Source organism: Meriones unguiculatus, chromosome 14, assembly GCF_030254825.1.
Source record: "Meriones unguiculatus strain TT.TT164.6M chromosome 14, Bangor_MerUng_6.1, whole genome shotgun sequence".
Lineage (NCBI taxonomy): Eukaryota > Metazoa > Chordata > Mammalia > Rodentia > Muridae > Meriones > Meriones unguiculatus.
Window position 1 is genome coordinate 25,520,096 of NC_083361.1, and position 20,151 is coordinate 25,540,246.

The window sequence follows — 20,151 nt, forward strand, 5'->3', positions numbered from 1 at the left end:
ACATTCCACACAATAAATAACTGTGTGAGTATGTGGACTCGCTGATGGGCTTCTGAGTGTTACCAGATTCAGTTAAAGACTGCAGTTCATATAACCTCCTCCCTAGGACCAGTGTCCAGAGAGACAAGGCCCCGAGCCCAGAGTTCAACGCTCACATGACGAGCCTACTGACAACCTTCTGGAAAGGGGCCCCAGGGCTCCGTGCCGTGCTAGGTGGTGCTCACCTGGGGCCAAGCCAACCCCAAAGGTCTGCCAATCAAACCCCGAGCAGAGCAGATCCTGGAGGCTGACCCAAAGGGCTCTGAACCCACCCTCAACGAGCCAACGGCCGCGCAGATAGGGCGGGCCGTCGGGGCAGCCGGCCAATGGCAGCGCGGCGGGGCTGGAGGGCGCGCCCCTGCCTCAGCGCCAGCGAGCGGCCGGGTGCCCGGCCGACCGATGATGGAGCCGCCCGCGGCCCAGGCGTGCGCGGCGGCGCTCGGGGGCGCGCTCTCCCTGCTGCTCGTCGCGCTGGTGGTCCGCCAGCTCCTGAGGCAGAGGCGCCCGGCGGGCTTCCCCCCGGGCCCGCCGCGGCTGCCGCTCGTCGGCAACATCTGCTCCCTGGCCACGTCGGCCGAGCTCCCCCACGTCTACATGCGGAGGCAGAGCCGGGTGTACGGCGAGGTAGGCCGCCAGGCGGACCTTCCTCCGGTCAGGAGCCGCAGCTGGGGAACCCCGCGGGCCTGCCGCCCCTCGGGGGAACCCCCGCTCCGAGGGCCGTGCCTCCAACCGGAAGCCGCCTCACCGGCGCGCTTCGGCTTGAGTTTCCCGCCCGCCGACGGGCATGTGCTTCTGCGCTTGCGCTACGTGGCCTGTAGTCTGTCGGACAGGCCTTCCCTCAAGGTGCCCGGGACAGAAACTTTTCGGCCTTGTGGGTCCTGAGCTGGAGGGAAAATCAAGACCCCGTGAGTTTCTAGGACAGAGTTAGTGGTTAGAATTGCAGGTTGCTGTTTGAGCCGTCTTATAAAGAATATAACACTAAAAATAAAAATCGCCTTTTAGTTCTAATTCCGGACCCGAAGTTTTCCTCGTCCGGGTAATGATACCCACAAACAGTAAAAGGCTACCCAAATGTATTACCAGTGACGTATACTTTCGGTTGGTATGTGTGAAAGGTATTTTCATTTAGTATAGGAGTCTGGCTAGGTAAGTGCTCTACCACTGAGTACAATAGAAACTTAACTATGCCTACAAATGTAAAATTGTCTTTAAACCAGTTATTTGGAATACATAAATATTTGAGCTGAAAGGAATTACTTACTATGAATATTCATATAAGACGAGTGATGTAAGTCTGTTCCAGTAAGCTAAAATGGAAATATAAGTGTGTGGAAGACTGCCATCAAGGAATCAATTGATTAGATTCAATTGATTAGAAATTGGCATAATAGAATAATTTTGTTTCTGGTACACTGGGTAAAGCAGGCATTGTTCACCGTGATGATAACTACACATCAAATAAGGCTAACCTGTGCTGAAAGCTGCTAAAACTGCAAGGAACAAAACTAAAAAGGATGTATGCACTGTAGAGTAATTGCTAGGTTTAATACCCACCAAAAATTAACGCTTTGTAAGCCACTGCATTTGATCTTTATTCTAGTTGTTAAACACTAGAACCATTATCCTAGAGATATTTCCCAATTCTTATTGTGTTAAAATTAGTAAAAGTTGTTAAAATACTTATCTCCTGTGCTTCAGAAAAGTTGTAGGGTGCAATTCACAGGATTTATTCTTTTACTGTCTCCCTTTTAATTTGAGCTGTGTAGTCAAATAAAAAGTAAATAAATCTGAACTTTAAAATAACTCCTACTTTTGTGCACTCTGAGTTGAATCCTTTGTAATTTTTGAAAGGAAAACAGTAGTGCCCAAGATTCATATTTATTTTTAAGCAATCTTATATAGAAATGTGCTGCAGCATAAATTGCCATTTCTTTGGAGATACATTCTTTATTGTTTTAACTTCTGCTGTGATTAGATTCTTAATGTAGATTTTGAGCAGCATTCCATGGCTGGCAAAGTTGATATAAGTGGATTTGTCAGACTCAGGCAATACTCTAAGGGGCAATAAAGGTAATTTTTTGCAATACAGCAAACAGAATTGACAGTTTATTTGTTTTATGGCAAACTTTTATTGAGAACTTATTCAAGGCACTGAGTGGGGTTCTGTGGAGAATTTTAAAATGAAAAAGTAAGTCATTTTAAAGTCATTTATAATTTAGAAGCCAGGCAGATGGAAATGTTTCAGGTTCAAATTAGTATTAATGTCACGGAATGTTGTATATGAGCTGTGATAGCTAGAGCAACGGGAATATATATATACTATATAGAATATGGTCTCTAAAGACTTGATATGGTTTAGGTAGTATGACAACCATGGAAGGCATTCCAAATGAGAAAACCACCAAACAAAGGCTGAAAATGTGATAGTCACTTATCAGCGTTAACACTCTGTACATTTGTTTGTTTTTAGTACTTAACCCGTGGTGTTGTAATGATGTGCTTAAATGTTTCTGCCAAATTCATCAATCCAGCATAGGTGCATCAGTTATCATCTGCCATGAACTGTCATGAATGCTGGCAATATGGTAGTGAACAAAACAGGGGTCTCTGTCACTAGGGAGCATACATTCCGTCTGGGGAGAGACAGACAAAATAAATATAAGTAAATTATATATTAAAGTTGTACGAGCTATAACAGGAGCTAAATTTAGAGTACTGGAGATGGGCACTACTTTAGGGTTGTGACAGAAGTAAAATTAGGCCAGTAAGGAGGTGGTTGTCATATCTATTACAAGGGTGAAAAGCAGGTGGCTTGAATCAGAGTATAGAAGTTGTGAAAGCCAGCCTTGCATTACTGAAACAAAGTATTTGAGATAAGAAATTTACAAAAGGAAAGATCATTGTGTCTTGGATGTTTCCTACAGTTGATTGACATCATTGCTTTTGGAACTGTGGTGAAGCAGTGTGTCCTAGTAGGAGTGTTTGGCAAAGGAGACTGCTTATATCATGCAGCCGAGACATAAAAAGGAGAGAAGAGGAGGGGCCAGAAGAAATCTCCCCCTAGTTCCCCTAAGACTTCTACTCTTTCCCTGTAGGACTAAGCTAAAATCTGTATCTTTAACATATAAGCCTCGGAGGGAAATTTAAGATGTGAAGTGATAAGAAATTTGGTCAAATTCTTTTATAACTTCAAAGTAGAAACAGTATACAGGATGAGCTGCTGGATTTTGGGTTGGGCAGAAAATGAGTCAACCTGGGTCTCGGACCTTCCTTAGTCTTCTCTTGTGATCCAGCACCTCATAGAAGCAACTTAAGAAGGGAAGGAGTCATCTGGGCTTGTGCAGAAGGCAGTTTATCATGGCAGTTAGTGGGTCAGCTTCTGGTGTCAGGAGTTTGCAATGGCTCCTTACTTTGTACCCACTAGGCCCAGAATATGACCCTCACTGCCATGTTCCAAGAACCCACTACCTCTAGGTAGTCCCCACTTCCTAAAGGTTCTATTATTTCTCAGAATAATATTGGCAGCTGAGGGCAAAGTGTTCAACCACAAGTCTGTGGGGGAACACTTCACATTCAAACAGGACCTGAACACCTTGAAGGAAAGACAGATAGTGTGATCATTAAATGGGATAGTAAAATTTTCTGTGTTGAACTAGCTTTCTGGAAGGCATGAGTTTTTGAGTTTTTGGTGTATTTCTGTTTACATCACTGCTAGCACAGTTGTCTCATAAAAGACATTTTAAAACTGTTCAATAAATCAAAGATTGAATAAACATAATCTTGGACCCTTCCATAGATCAAAACAGTTTAAGAGTAAGTTTTCACAGTTTAGTCAGTGAAAATTTACTAAAAATTCTGAAGTATAATCTACAACTAGATCAGCTAAATTTTCCCCAGTTCTGCTCTCTGAACAGACAACTATTTCAATTTCTTGAGTAAAATAGATTATATAATAGCTTTCTTAAGTAATGAGTCCTTTTTTATTAATCTCCAGTAACCACAATCAGAAGATTTTCTTTGAAATATATTCTCCCTCAGTTCTGTCTTCAATTAAACATACTTTCCAACAGCAAGGTCTTAAATCATCCTTGCAAAATGATGAATTTGAGTTTTGTTTTTGTTTTTTTCTCCTACATCAGTACCACTTCCTACATTTCACTGAATACAATTCTGGGGAAAGACTGTTCTTTAATAACACTAATACTGAAAGGTCTCTCTTTTTCTTATCTGGTAGTAATTCCCTTTATGTTAAAAAAAAGAAAAAAACCCTCTTCCATGGCCACTGTGAACTAATGCCACTGTGTACAAAATCTATATCCCTTCCCCACCCCCAAGATTCTAAATGTACATACTTCTCTAGTCCAGGGTTCACCCTTGGGCTAAAGACTCTGATAGGACTGATTTCTGATGGGACTAATTGCAGTTCCTCCTGGTAATCTTTATCACTTTTGCTAACCCACTCCTGAAGAGCTTTTGTTATCAGCTAAGACTTCCTGTTTTCTTCTGAAGCAGAATATACCAGGATTAAATCTGCCTTAGTTGTTTGCACAAAGATAAGGCTCATCAAGGTATTTTATCTTGGGAAATTCCTGAGAGGTTAGTGATAAGCAATCTTTGGGACTTAGCTTTTCTTAGGTTAGGCCTTTAACTTGGCTAAAATACAATTCAGGAGTGACCTTGTAAGTGAACCTGAGGTGAACATATGGTGTCTTGGCTAATTTTTATTGTTAACTCAACCTAGAGACACCTGGGAAAAGGAAAGGTCAATTGAGTAATTGTCTCAGCTTATCCCAGGACCTCAAAAAAAGATAGTTTTGTACACCGGGAGTAGGGCACAATCCCTAGTGTGATGGCAAATTTTGTCAACTAGACACAATCTATAGTAGTTTGGGAAGAGAAAAACTTAATTGAAAAAAAGAACCCACCAGATGGGCCTGTGGGCAAGCCTGTAGTACATTTTCTTGACTGATGATTGATGTGAGAGGACCCAGCTCACTGTGGGCAGTACCACCCCTGGGCTGGTGGTCTTGAGTTTGTAAGAATGTAGAACAAACTATGGCCAGTAAGCAACAGTTCTCCATAGCCTCTGCATCTGTTCCTGTCCTACTGGAATTCCTGCTCTGGTCTCCTTCAGTTATGAACAATGATGTGGATGTGTAACAAAATAAACCCTTTCCTCTCTAAGTTGCTTTTAGTCATGTGTTTTATCACAGCAATAGAAACCCATCTAAGAAACCTGGAAGGTGTGTATAGGCTGTATACCTAAACTAAGAGACAGAACCAGAGATTGAGCCAATAGCAGAGTTCCTCCATGGTTCCTCTCTCCAGATTCCTGCCCTGCTTCCATCATTGATGGACTGTGATCTGGAAGTGCAAGCTGAAACAAGCCCTTTTCTCCTCTAAGTTGTTTTTGGTCATGGTGTTTATGACAGCAAAAGAAATCAAACTTGAACATGTGGCAAGCAACTCCAGCACGGTATAGGATGGATTATTCTGCTTTATTTTCCCCTATGTATACATGGTGAATATCACTCCTCTAAAGTTAGATTCCCTTAGAACCTGGGCTTTAGAAAGGCCAATACAATTGACCATATGCTTAAACTCCAAAGTTCCCTTTTGGACTTTTCAATCCTCTCCCCCGACTTCAAGCTGGTATAATAATAGATAAATTTACCTATTTATAAATAGATAAATTATAAATGGTATAATAGATAAATAGTTACTCATTTGTCTTGGAAGTAAAATGAGATTCTTATATAATGAATATTTTGACATGGAATGATTCCTAATACAGTATCTAAATCAAATCTATTTTCTGTGGCAATACTGAAGTCCAAAAAGTTTGTTTAGCCCATTACCTTAAATCTATTTAATTGCAAACCTTAAAGTAGAATACAGGCCTCCTGTGTTTCGTACTTTTTACACTATACCTTATAAGATGGTCCCATGTATGCAGTAGTATAAATTAATCACGCTGCCTAAACATTGTCAAGTAACAAATCTGTACATTTTTAAGAAGTAGCAAATACTAGGAGGGATAGGCTTAGAACATGTGGATTCCATCTGTTTTTCTGTATATTTTGCTGTCTCAATGTTGTTTTTCTTCTCAAAGATTTTCAGTTTAGATCTTGGAGGCATATCAGCTGTGGTTCTAAATGGCTATGATGTAGTAAAAGAATGCCTTGTTCATCAAAGTGAAATTTTTGCAGATAGACCATGCCTTCCTTTGTTCATGAAGATGACAAAAATGGGAGGTATGCTTATTTTCATCTATTCAATGAACCTATTTTAAATCACATTCCTTCTTATTTTAAATAATTTTAGTGTAGACAGATTGTTTTGTTACTTTGTGAAAACTGGATTTGAGGAGCCATCAGACTGCATTCAATAATGTTTTAGACCATTATGTGCTGGTTTTGTTGCCAATTCTAAGAAACATAAGGAATGTTTTAAAGAATTAGTGCTTAATATGTACTGAAACAATTTAGGTGTGCGCAGCACGCATGCGCACACACAATGACGGACTTTCTCTCACACACAAGCTTACAGAAACAAGCAGATTTTAACTACTCATCATTATGCTGTATACACTGAGAGCTGTAGAGTTTATACAAAGGACAGACATTCTATAGGACTTAGTAATGATAAGATTTGGATGACTACATATTCAACAAGGGAGAAAAGCTGAAGTTGACACAGTCAAGGAGAAAGCAGGAATAAAATGGCCAAAATAAAATATTGACATCAGATAGAACTGGTATCTGATTTTTTTGTTTTACAGTAATGGTGTTCTAAATTCTGTAATGGGACCTTCACACTTACTTTAAAAACTTAGTATCTTGCTTAAATAAGCTAAATGGCAGGTAATAATAGCATTATCAAATTTTGAATTCATGGTTTTCTCTCTTTAATTACATGAATGTTTCTACTTTGACAAGTCAGGGCTGCTCGTGACTTTGGCATAATTACCTCCTACGTATCACATGCTTTTAACAGAAGAAAATTTGTGTTGTAAAAGTCTAGTTTCTTGGGACTGGAAAGTTGACTCAGCAGTTAAGAGCACTGGCTGCTCTTCCTGAGGACCCAGGTTCAATTCCCAGCACCTACATGGCAGCTCACAAATGTTTATAACTACAGTTCCAGGGGATCTGACACCCTCATACAAATATACATACAGTCAAAACACCAATGTACTTAAAATAAAAATAAACAAATAAATTAAACAATCTAGTTTCTTTTAGACAAAAAACTTCCGATTTGGAGGTATTTATTTAATCAAAAATTAAATTTTGTCTGTAAAATGTATCTGTTATAACTTATGTGTATGAGAAAGTAATAAATAGATTTATGTAGGCCTCGTTCATCTGTATTTGATTACAAAAGCCTGGACAATTTCTTGTGGTAACAGAATGAGAATTATAGGTCTTTTATATCAGTCATTTCATGAGGAATAGACCAGCTTTATCTAATGTTCTTTGGCTTCTGGGCAGCATCACCTAGGACCCGATCATGTACTTAGATAATTGGGAGGTAAAATCACCAACTGTCTATCTTTGAATTTTTTCTTTTATTTCATAGCATTTCAAGTACAGAAAAGTATGGCACACACAAGATTTTTAATACTTTCCTTACAGGTTTACTCAATTCCAGATATGGCCGAGGATGGATTGATCACAGAAGATTGGCTGTTAACAGCTTTCACTATTTTGGAAATGGCCAAAAATCTTTTGAATCTAAAATCTTAGAAGAAACTTGGTTTTTAATTGATGCTATTGAAACATACAAAGGTAGACCTTTTGACCTCAAGCAACTATTAACAAATGCTGTTTCAAACATAACCAATCTGATCCTTTTTGGAGATCGATTCACTTATGAAGACACTGATTTTCAGCATATGATTGAGTTATTTAGTGAGAATGTGGAATTAGCTGCCAGTGCTCCAGTCTTCCTTTATAATGCATTTCCATGGATTGGCATCTTACCTTTCGGAAAACATCAAAAGCTATTCAGAAATGCAGATATGGTCTATGATTTCCTCTCCACACTTATTGAAAAAGCTTCTGTCAACAGAAAGCCTCATTTACCTCAGCATTTTGTTGATGCTTATTTAGATGAGATGGATCAAAGTGAAAGCGATCCTTTATCTACATTCTCCAAAGAGAATCTAATTTTTTCAGTGGGTGAACTCATCATTGCTGGAACTGAAACTACAACCAATGTGCTACGCTGGGCAATTCTATTCATGGCCCTTTATCCTAATATTCAAGGTGAGGATACCTTGATCTCAGGGTCTCTCCTCAGGGGTCATATATACTTTTAGTGTTATAACTAAGTATAAGGCAGTTTTAGGAGCTACAACTGTACTAGTCAAGAAGGGAAATATTTCATAATTCTAATTTTCAAATCTAATATTTTAATGCAAATTTAAGAAAGGAAGGAAAGGAAGAAGAAAAGGATAAAAAGCATCTGAAGGGTAGGCATGGTGGTAATATTCCTCTTATCTGAGAACTCAGGAGACCAAGACAGGAAAATCTCAAGTTCAAGACCACTTCAGCCTACATAGTAAGTTTAAAACCAACCTGGGATATATAGAATGGCAGTATCTTTAAAAAACTTTTTAAAATGGACCTCAATATTCATCTTTTATAATGAATGATAAAGGTTGGGTGTCTGGAAGCTGCAAAGCTCAGATCTGAACTCTGCTTTTTTCCTATTCAGGTCTAATCTTCCATTATTTTCCTTGCTGACAGTGATGCTATTCTGATTCTAGGCTGATTATACATTTATTTATAATTCTTTTTTGAGGTTACCCAAAATGTTGGTTCTTACTAATAGAATATTTGAGGGGGTATATAATAAATTCATGTAAATACAAGATGATGAAAAATTCAAATCTAGGTAGACCCATATATCGTTGATTATGGGTTATCATTTGTTGTAACCCAAAGAGAAGTAAGTTTACATATAATTTAACAAATAACATAATAACTTTAACATGTCTCTCTGACAGGACAAGTTCATAAAGAGATTGATTCAATTATGGGTCACAATAGGAGGCCCTCTTGGGATGACAAGTACAAAATGCCTTACACTGAAGCAGTTTTACATGAAGTTTTAAGATTCTGTAATATAGTTCCACTGGGGATTTTCCACGCAACCTCTGAAGATACAGTTGTACGTGGTTATTCCATCCCTAAAGGAACAACAGTCATTACAAATCTTTATTCTGTTCACTTTGATGAAAAGTACTGGAAAGACCCAGACATGTTCTATCCTGAGCGATTTCTGGACAGCAGTGGATATTTTACTAGAAAGGAAGCTTTGATTCCTTTTTCTCTAGGTAAGAAAACACAAGTATATAATTTTAAAGTATAACAATGACTCATTATTACTGCAGTCTCAGTTTGAAGCAACCTGCTCTAGAGTAGACAATTCTGAACATATGCCATTAATTCTTTTTTTTTTTTTAGTATTTTTTTGAAGATAGATTTTTTTTTCTCACAAAATAAATCTCGATCAGTTTTCCCTCCCTTATTCTTCCCTGTTCCTCTTTACCTCCTCTCTAATCTCACCCACTCCCTTTCATTTCTCCCATTAGGAAAAAAAAATAGGCTTCTACAGGATAATTAAAAATATAACAAAGTAACATATAATAAAACAAAAATTATCACATCATAGTTGAACAAACATTGCAGAATTGGAGAAGAGCTCAAGCAAAGGCACAAGAATCAGAGACCCACTCATACATACACTCAGAAATCCCATAAAAATACTAAATTGGAAGCCATGATATATATGCGGAGGACCTAGTGCAGACCTGTGCAGGCCCTGTGCATTGTCAGTCTTTGAGTTCACATGAGCTTTGATCATATTTGTTTAGGAGGCCTTGTTTTCTTGGTGTCCTTCTATACACTTAAAAATAACATTCTTAAGAGGAAAGAATGGTTTCTTTAGAGTGATGAGCACCTGTTTCTATTCAAAGCATGCTTTAGTTAGCTAAATAAAGCTAAAGTTTTTGAGAAGCTGTGGCTGGCTACTTACAAAGCTTTTTAGCATGTGAACTGGGAGTTGTCAAAGTTCTAGAGCTAAAATTCAAGAACTAAAACTTGGAGAAAGGAAAGAAAACTCCAAGTTAAGCTAGAATCTCATTAATGCCTTCTAGTTTATTATACCATCTCCAACTAAATCTCCAACCTATTTCAAAGCTTTTGCTTTTGCTTTGAAATAGGACATGAATCACAGAGCTTGATAGATAGACTGTCTTTATTACTGACTAAAGAACCCAGAAGGTCAGTTGAAATGGGCTTCCCTTGAATCAATAAGAATAAAATGTCACAGCTCAAAGACCTATATAATATATCTTGTGCTCTACTGCATTATGCAAGATAAGTCAGAGATGGAACCAAAATCTTTAAAATCCATGATTTGATATAAGGAAATAAAGGAATAGGTTTTTGCAATGAAGTTCTAGTTTCTAATCTTTGAGATTTGAGAAACTCCTCTCATGATGTCTTCTAACCTAAATTCCAAGTTTCCTGAATGGCATCCAAATATTAGATGTTGATTTTTGTAAATGGTCTTTAAACTTATTTGCTTTTTCTGTTCAGGGAGAAGACACTGTCTTGGAGAACAGCTGGCTCGGATGGAAATGTTCTTGTTTTTTACATCACTGCTTCAGCAATTTCATCTGCATTTTCCACATGAACTAGTTCCAAACCTGTCACCCAGGTTGGGCATGACATTGCAGCCACAGTCCTACCTCATCTGCGCAGAAAGACGCTGAGAGTGCACAAATGTGTTGAGTTATAACCGGGTTGAGTCAACAATGATGTTTGGGCCAAAAATGAACACAAGATACGTTGTTTAAAATAGTGCTATAGCAGTTAGAAGCATTAGCTGTTATTTTTTTTTCTAACTTCCATGAATTCTTATTGTAAAATGTATTGAGTAACACAAAGGTGCAGGTGTTATGTAGATACGAAGAAGGGCCATGGATTCTCTAAACAGAGCTTTTGTTTAAGGTTTCTCTGATCTGGCTCTATCCTGAGGAATTTTGATTCCAAATGGTTTCCTTTATGATTAGGTGTTATGATTCCATACTGTGGTATCAGTCCAGGACTAAAGAAGAAATAATGCACACAAATGTATTTTGACCACAGAAGTATTTTAGATATGATTGACAATGGAAATACTCTACATTTAATGTAGACCCTTCCAGTGCTTTCAGATATTCCTCTCTACTATGTATTTATAAGAATTGTGTCATTCTTCTTATAAACAGGAGTTTCTGTGATCCCTGAGCATTCATCCTTACAGCAGCAGTCCAGCATATAAGAAACACAGTGTTCAGTTGGGATAAAAACCACTCATAGCTATTGATTCTTTGTAGACACACTTTCTTGGCACCACTTCTTTCTAAAACCAGTCACAGAGCTCAAAGACTCAAACATCTTATCTTACTGAGGTCTTAGTTCCATAGATTAGCCTATTTTTCCCAACAATATTCCAATCCAAAATCCTGCTATAGAGAAAGGGTAACTTGTAAATCGGGACACATGAGAATGATGGAATGCTATTACTAATTATACCAAAACAAATGATATATTATCACAGGCTAAACCAAACTGGAATGTATACTTACTCATTTATAGCTATTTTTCATTATTATTTCTTCTAAAGTTATTCAAAGAGCCCACATTCTTCTAACTTATTCTGTGAGGAGTTGCAGTCTTAGAGCAATTAAAAATAGCAATGGCATCTGGGCACAATGCACATACCTGTAATCCCAGCACTGGGCAAGGCAAAGGCAGGCAGATCTCTGTGAATTTGAGGCCAGCCTGGTCTGCAAAGTGAGCGTCCAGGACAGCCAAGGCTAAACAGAGAAACCCTATCTCAAAAAACAAGTAAGTAAGTAAATAAATAAATAGATAGCTAAATAAGATAACAATGGCCGTTATGATGAATATGGATCAGACTGAAGAAAAGGCTCAACAGTTAAGAGCACATACTATGCTTGCAGAAAGGACTTGAGTTTAGTTCCCACTGTCTACATCTGGTGGGTTACAACTGACTATAATATAAGCTCTAAGGGAATCCACTGCTTTTGGCATCCATGGTTATTTCCACTTTATGGGCATATACCCCCCCACACACACACATATACATAATTAAAATAATATAAATAAACTTTTTAAAAAGTAAAAGCAGGCAGATTGCTGTGAGTTTGAGGCCAGCCTGGTCTACAAAGCAAGTCCAGGACAGCCAGGGCTACTACACACACACAAACCCTGTCTCCTAAAACCTAAAAAAAAAAGAAAAAGACATGATTTAACCTTAGTTAGCATTAAAATGTATTAAGATATTTCTGGCTCAAAGGAAAAGAAAATCCTGTGCAATAATAATAATGAATTGAAAAAATAATAATAAATTGAAATTTAGAGGTAATATGAAAGGATTAAGGTTGGAATAGCATAGATGTTTCATGGTTTAATTAAAAACCCCTATTTCTTCCCATCAATCTTTTGCTTTCCAAATTATAACAACTTTACCCAAAAGCTAGTTTACAGGAGTACATGCGCTTCACACATTGCCACATAAAGAGATCAAGCTTGGTTTCTGGGAACACAATGGGAGTTTTTCCTGTAACCCCATAAACTCTTCCTCACGGTAAAAAGAGCATGAGTCACATGTTCAAACATTAATTTAAAACTGTTTTGGTTTTCACTTCCCCAAAGTATATGTGCTACATGAGAGTGGAATAGTGGAATAGAAGAGGATCCACAAATCAAGAGACCAGTTACAATACCCACTTTGTCTGCTTTTACTACTTTCTGACCTAACTTCCTGAATCTTAACAGATGTACTATGACAGACAGGTTGCTCTTCAGTCTTTATTCTTCAACATAGCAAAAAACTTCACACCCTTAGATCTCTTCCTTACTATAATTTCTTATAAAATCTATACTCTGGGGATTCTACAGGCTTGACAGTCTTACTGAATAAGATAACTTAGTAAATTGGATTGTGGTAAAAATTAAGTAGGCTTTGTTCTTTTGAGTAAGGCTACCACTGCTTTTTGTATGGACAGGAATTCCATACAGCTATGCAAGATTCTATTGTTGTTTACCTATGCCTTAGGACAGTTTTGTAATTTTTCTTTCATCTATATAAACTATTAAAGGCAGAAGAGCCTTAATCTCACTGCCCTAATTGTATAGATAAGACCAAATAATATGAAGTCTTTACAGAGTTAGCTGAGTAAATGTAAATTGGGCTAATCTACCTTTTAAACGCTGTAAAGATTAGATAATGAAGCAAACCAATGCTATGATTACATAGAGGAGATACCTGAAACAGGATGAAGCTTGTCATGATAGTACACACCTGTAATCCCAGGTGAAAAATGGGAAGATCAGGAGGTCATGGCAGCCTGACATACAGTTTTAGGCTAGCCTGGAGTATACAAGTCTTACCACAAAGGAGCAATTTCTTTTAAATGACAGGCAAACGGCCTATGACAAAATGCATATAGAAAAGAAACAGAGGTAATGAACTGAATGGTGTTAAAGCCAGAGAGTATAAGATAAAGGTGTGCATTTTATATAATTCTAAAATATATTGTTTATGAGGAAGCTATAATAGTATGCCAAATAGCACTTTTCAGGAAACAAGTCTTCATTTCCCCCATGCTAAGACAAATCAATTGGCTTTTTTTTTTTTTTTTAAATGAGAATACAGGGCTGGGAGATGGCAATGCAGATAAAGTGCTTGCTGTATAAGCATGAGGTTCTGAGTTCAAGCTTCCAGAAAGCAAGATGTAACATACACTTATAATTCCAACTCCAGAAAGGCAGAGGTTAGATGGTTTCCTGAGGCTCACTGGTCAGCTAGACTAGCCTACTTCTCAAGAACCAGGTCTGTGAGAGACCCTGTCTCAAAAAAGCAGAGTGAATAATGTCTGATGAACAACACCCAAAATTGCTTTCTACCTTCCATGTACAACCACACACACTTACATGCATGTGCATACACAGCAACATGTACACACACAAAATACAAAAGACCTATATTTTATCTGCAGGAAGGTCAATCTAATGCATATAAAGTTCTGTGTAATTTCTACAATGCATGTAAAGTTCTTGAAAATTAAGCATATAATGTACCAAAAGTAAATTTCAATAAGTTCAGAAGCACAAATATGTATATTATCCTCTAAAAATAATGCCATAAAGTGAAAATGGATTTTAATAACAAAATAAAACCAGAAAGCAAAATTTGCCTTATGTCTTGAATTTTTGTTTTAAAACAACATTTAGCTGAAAGAGGAAAAAATAAAATTGTAGGATATGTAAAAACAATTTAAACTCTGCATATGAGAATCTATAAAGTAGATTTAAGGCAGTATTCTGGAAGAAGAGAATACCTAAGTCCCCATTTCAATGAAAAATTAAATGTTGAAAATAAGCAAAAATACAGTTAAAAAACAAATAACCTGTAAGAAATTTACTACTTTCAGACAGGCAAGAATTAACGTTAGGCAACAGAAAAATAAAACTAATAGATATTTTCCATCTTTTAGAATTAGATTGTCAGGTTATTTCAAATCTGGCCTACCATCTACTTCACATGGATCATAAGCTAAAACTGGTTCTTACACTTTTAAATGGGTGAGGAGTAAGATTAATATTTTGTGATTATGAGAATTTATTACTTTCACATTATATTCAAAACTTTATATTGAAATACAGAAACATTTTATACATTGTTTATAGTTTTTTGTATTTTAATAGTATAATTGTAAAAGAAATCATATGAAGTATGCTCATCCACTGTCTCTTAGTGCCCTGCAAGTCACAATTAATGGCTATAACTTGGCAGCGTTTCTAGTGCTATGCATATTCACAAACAGCATTTCATTTTACTATCAAACTTAAGTTTGTAATACCAATGAACACTCAATAAATCAAACAAAGTCACAAAATCTGAATGAAATGTTTCTAAGGCACAGTTGTGTGTGGATTATTCTGTTAACCAACTAAGGTGATAAAGGATTGTGTTTACTAGGTAATGACATTATAAACCTCTGTTAACAAAATAGAGTATTAGTGATCACCAGACTAAGAAATCCTTACAACATTCCTGACATGAGCAACAATCATAACAGAATTTCTATACACAAAGAAAATTACGGTGAAACAAAAGTTTGTTAGCCACACCAAAAAAATTCTTTACTAATTGTGAGTTCATTAAAATTATATTCTATTTCATTGCAGTAGTCAATGAATAGGTAAAAAAAAAAAAAATCCCACACTTTTAGTGAAAACTATGGTTAGAAATGTTGACACTGGGAGCAGTATCAAGTAAATCCAAACACAGAGTGAATGGTTGAGTGGTTTTGAGACAGGATAGAAAGGAACATGCATATGGAAAAGAGTTCCTCACCTCAGAGTCTGGTTGAAGCCTAGTTAGGAGAGTCAAGAATTCCAACACATCATTCACTGTGGAAGTTGCCAACATAGTTGTTTTAGGGTTTTGTTTGCTGTATTTTAATGTGTCTGGGTGGGAGTGTTCATGTGCCCAGGCCAGAAGAGGGTACTAAAAATCCTGGAGCTGGAATGGTGGTAGTTGTCAGCATTGCAACTGAACTTGGGTCCTCTCCAAGCACAGAACAAACTCTTAACTGCTGAGTCATCTCTTCTTCAGAGCCTATATAGGGATTTTTCAAATAAGAATGTTCAAATAGCAATGAATCATTCTTAAGGTGTACAATCTTTTCAGCTATAAAATTACTTCTGGGTTGGGTGCGTTGGCACAACCTGTAATCCTAGCACTTGGGGAGGCACAGGCAAGCAGATCTCTATGAGTTCAAGGCCATCCTGCTCTACAGAGCAAGCCCAGGACAGCCAAGGCTACAGAGAAACCCTGTCTAGAAAATAAATAAATAAATAAAAATAAAAATAACTTCCTGGAAATCTCACAAGAAGGACATATATCTTTATACATCTAAATAACCCTTATCTGATTTTATCTTATCAGATAAAAGCCCCTCCACTGCCATATCCTATAATCTGTTAAAAAAAAAAAAAAGGAAAAACGTTTTTAAACAACACTTGATATGTAACCTGAAAGCAACTAAAATATGGCTACAACCAAACTATGGCTACTGGTAAGACCCTCAATCATGAATCTTCCTTAGGAAGCCCACTCACACTTAGGTGTCTTATCCTTTCTGTGAGTTGGGTGCCTCTTTCAATTAGCCACCAAGCTTAAATCAGTTTTGGGGGGGGAGTGTTTTTGTTTTCTTTAATGTCTCTTTAAGAAACCTCAACCCTGCTTCATACTGGCTCGTTCTGAAATTTTTTCTGCAGCAAAATCAAAGTACTTACTGGTTGGAGGTACTTCATTAGGGAGGGAACTTCCTGGGCTGCTCTGGGCTATGACTCTTACTATACTGCCATGAAGACCTGGTACATTTACACAATGAAATACTACTCAGAAATTAGAAACAAGGAAATCATGAAATTTGCAGGCAAATGGTGGCAAAGATCATCCTGAGTGAGGTATCCCAGAAGCAGAAAGATACACATGGTATATAAGTGGATATTAGACATATAATATAGCATTAATGTACTAAAACATAAACGTACTTGCTAAACAAGGAGGACCCTGGTTAAGATGCCCAGTCCTCATCCAGAAAGGCAAATGGAATGGACATCTGAAGAGAGAGAAAGCAGGGAACGGAACAGGTGCCTATCATAGAGACTCTGAAAGACTCTACCCTGCAGGGTATCAAAGCAGCTATCGAGACGCATTAACCAAACTTTAGGCAGAGTGCAGGGAATCTTATGAAAGAAGGGGAGATAGAGCTGGAGAGGACAGGAGCTCCACAAGGAGAGAGAGAAAAAAAAAGTGGGCACAGGGATCTTTTCTGAGACTGATACTCCAACCAAGGACCAGGTATGGAGATAACCTAGAACCCCTGCACAAATGTAGCACATGGCAGTTCAGTATCCAAGTGGATTTCTTAGGAAGGGGAACAGGGACTGTCTCTGACATGAACTCAGTGGCTGGCTCTTTGATCACCTCCCCCTGAGGGGGAAGCAGCCTTACCTGGCCACAGAGGAAGACAATGCAGACAGTCCTGATGAGACCTGATAGACTAGGGTAAGATGGAAGGGAAGGCGGACCTCCCCTATCAGTGGACTTGGGGAGGAACATGGGGAGAGAAGAGGGAGGGAGGATGGGCTTGGGAGGGGACAAGAGAGGGGGCTACAGTTGGGATATAAAGTGAATAAACTGTAATTTAAACAAATTTTTAAAAAAGGAAATCAAGAAACCCTTAGTTCCCCCCCACACACACACAAAAAAAAAAAAAAAATGCAGGAGAGAATGTTTTCAAAGACAGACAACTGCTACTTCAGTACACACTGGTAAAATATATAAAACCCAGAGTTTTTCTCCTAGAGCAGCTCTGTGATGGGAAGGTGTTTAATCTCTCATAGCACCACCTTGTTGAGTTTCCAAAATATTTTAACCTGTGCTATTCTGGTATGTGTCCAGTCACACCAACTGAACTCTTCTTGCAAACAACAAAGTTAATATTCTCATTGAAATCAAAACATTTTCATTATTATGATTTAATCCTTTAGGCGGGACATAACATAACTCCCTGATCATCTATTTTTTTTTAAAAGAAAAAATTACTTGAGACATGGTCTCACACTGTAGCCCAGGATGGCCTCTGTTTTTTTCTTTTAAAATTTAGTGTGTGTGTGTGTGTGTGTGCATGTGTGCACGTACATGCTTATAGAGATCGAACTGTGGTAGTTCTCTCCTACTATGGGTTCGGGGGATCAGGCTCAGTTCCTCAAGCTTGGTGGCAAGTACCCTTGCCTGCTAAGCTATCTCACCAGCTCTTAGGTTTCCTTCTTGAAAGATCCACTTACTTGGATTTCTAATTGTGCCCTTCTCTTTCTTACTATGTCTCCAGCTACTTTCTCTTACAAGTCTCCTTCTCCCTCTAGTCCTTTCAGTTCTGATTCAGCCTTCCTACATTCAGACTCCACCTTGTGGTTTTCACTGTCAAGTGAATCCAGACATTAGCCCATCCCTCTCTTTTGAACTCAGCTTTATTGGACTACAGCAGAATGTATTAGATCCTTCAGTCCCAATCTGACTTTATCTGTTTACCCTCCATTGCATCCAAAATCTACTCCTTCTCGAATGTATTCTTTTTCAGCCTCAGAAACTGAGTTTCCAGATGAGAAACCTGTCACCCTCCTCGCTACCAAACCTTATTAATCACCAGGAAAACTGACTCTGTATCCTAAATCTTAAGATCGTTCATTTCTTTTATCCTATTACCCTATAATCCATCCTAACCAAAACTCACAAGGCCTGTCTCTAAAGCCTGTTCTTCCTCTTTGTCAAAAACAAAAATTAAAATTGTCAAAAGAAAAAAATAACATTCAATTATAGATCTTAAAGCTTTTATCTGGAAAATATAAACCGGGGTACCCTTGAGTCTACAAAATAGCTGTCCTACCAGACTGTGGCAGAACAGTGGGTTTTTGTAAGGTGGAAATGAAAGAAGAGAACAATTGTAGAAGTAAAGACTGGTTAACAAAGGGTTAGTTTTTTGTTTTGTTCTAGGTGAAAACACAGACTTCCTTACTGTGCTTAATTCACCCAGACAGACTAAAATCTGTTTTTCATCAAAATAGATTTTGGGACTCTATTCTCTTGAAGTTTTACTCTCACTATATGGCATTTACCTAGAGTAACTGCATTTAGGCTTTGTCTATTCCGCTGGGGCGAAGGGTAGAAACTCAATCTCAACAATGGCCTCCCACAGCTTTGTAACAATTCAAAATAGTGTGTGAATGATCCCATATGAAAAGCTAACCGTTTCACTCAGATCAAAACCCTTTTGGTTCCTATAACCTTACGAGAATTTAAATGGCATACCATGCTCCAGAAGAGACTTCATAACCATCATCTCTCATTAACCAGTCCCTCCTCTTACACTCTGTGCTCTAGTCAACAAAAAACTCAGCTTCTCTAATGTGGTTTCTCCTGCTCTGGCCTCTATTTGTATTGTTTCCCTCACTCCAGTCATATCAAAACTAAATGACTTCCTCAGCACTCAGTGTAAAATGACCCCGCCCCCACCCTGCCCCAGCTCTCATCCTGCACTATCACTGCTATCCTACAAACCCACACCCAGTCAGAGACGTTCATAAATGGCCTGGCAACTAGAATAAAGGAACTGGTTTGCTCTACTCATCCCTTCTTTAAAGTCTGTTTCTATAGGCTGTAATCCAGAAAGAATGAGAATTTTTGATTACTTATACAATGCCAGACTCTTGTAAAAATGAGCAGACAAGGCCAACAGGAAAAGAATAGTTAAGCGTAGTGGGAAAAAGCTTTCAAATAACCAAAAAACAACAACCACTTGTTACTAGATTTCAAATAATCAAACAATAATAAGCAAAAAAGTAGATTTCTATAGAGAAAAAATTGTGATAGAAAGAACAAAGGTATTTACAGTGTTATATATGTATAACACCAATGACTGACATATTTGTGATAAAATCCTAGTAAAAATTAATCTGATTCTACAGCAAGCAAAATAAGAACAGCAATATGAGCTGGAAGCATAGTGTAAGAGCAGAGTGCTCACACAGCAGGCTAGTGGCCCTTGGTAAAATCCACACACCCTACAGAAAAATAAGGCTTATAATCATTCCTCAAGTAGGATGCCTTTTAACAGTAGTGTATATATATTTAATATATCCACACACTTATAACTTAAAATCATGATATATGAATTTTTGTCATGAATAATTTTAATTTCTTTGGGATGTTCTGATTTATGGTTACTAAGCAAGGTTTAAAGATAATGGCCATTTTCAAATGAATCCTCAGTAACATTTTAGTAAAAGAAAATTGCGTTTTGTTTCGAGACAGGGTTTCTCTGTGTAGCCTTGGCTTTCCTAGACTTGCTTTGTAGACCAAGTTGGCCCCAAGCCAGAGATCCACATGTGTCTGCGTCCCTGAGTGCTGGGATTACAGACGTGCACCACTGTGCCTGGTTTAAAAGTGTGTCTTTCA

At 37.9% G+C, this 20,151-nt stretch overlaps 1 protein-coding gene across 3 annotated transcripts; it reads left to right on the forward strand.

The window, feature by feature from the left end:
- Positions 1–409: 409 nt before the first annotated feature.
- On the forward strand, positions 410–14,312 carry LOC110549426 (vitamin D 25-hydroxylase). Of its 3 annotated transcripts, none has more exons than XM_021638609.2 (5): positions 410–663; positions 6,152–6,293; positions 7,674–8,306; positions 9,050–9,379; positions 10,647–14,312. In XM_021638609.2, the coding sequence occupies exons 1-5, from the start codon at positions 439–441 to the stop codon at positions 10,820–10,822; spliced, it is 1,506 nt and encodes a 501-aa protein (XP_021494284.1). In that variant the 5' UTR covers positions 410–438; the 3' UTR covers positions 10,823–14,312. The 3 variants fall into 3 exon arrangements, with proteins under 3 accessions (XP_021494284.1, XP_060222985.1, XP_060222984.1); XM_060367001.1 differs by lacking the exon at positions 410–663 and adding an exon at positions 699–944; XM_060367002.1 differs by lacking the exon at positions 6,152–6,293 and having other exon boundaries at positions 563–663.
- Positions 14,313–20,151: the final 5,839 nt, after the last annotated feature.

What these genes read in the sequence shown, in the direction of transcription:
- LOC110549426 (XM_021638609.2), top strand. Translation starts at nt 439, where the DNA reads ATGATGGAGCCGCCCGCGGCCCAGGCGTGCGCGGCGGCGCTCGGGGGC. An exon ending in AGAGCCGGGTGTACGGCGAG is followed by an intron (nt 664 to 6,151) that starts GTAGGCCGCCAG and finishes TTCTTCTCAAAG; the next exon opens with ATTTTCAGTTTAGATCTTGG. An exon ending in GAAGATGACAAAAATGGGAG is followed by an intron (nt 6,294 to 7,673) that starts GTATGCTTATTT and finishes CTTTCCTTACAG; the next exon opens with GTTTACTCAATTCCAGATAT.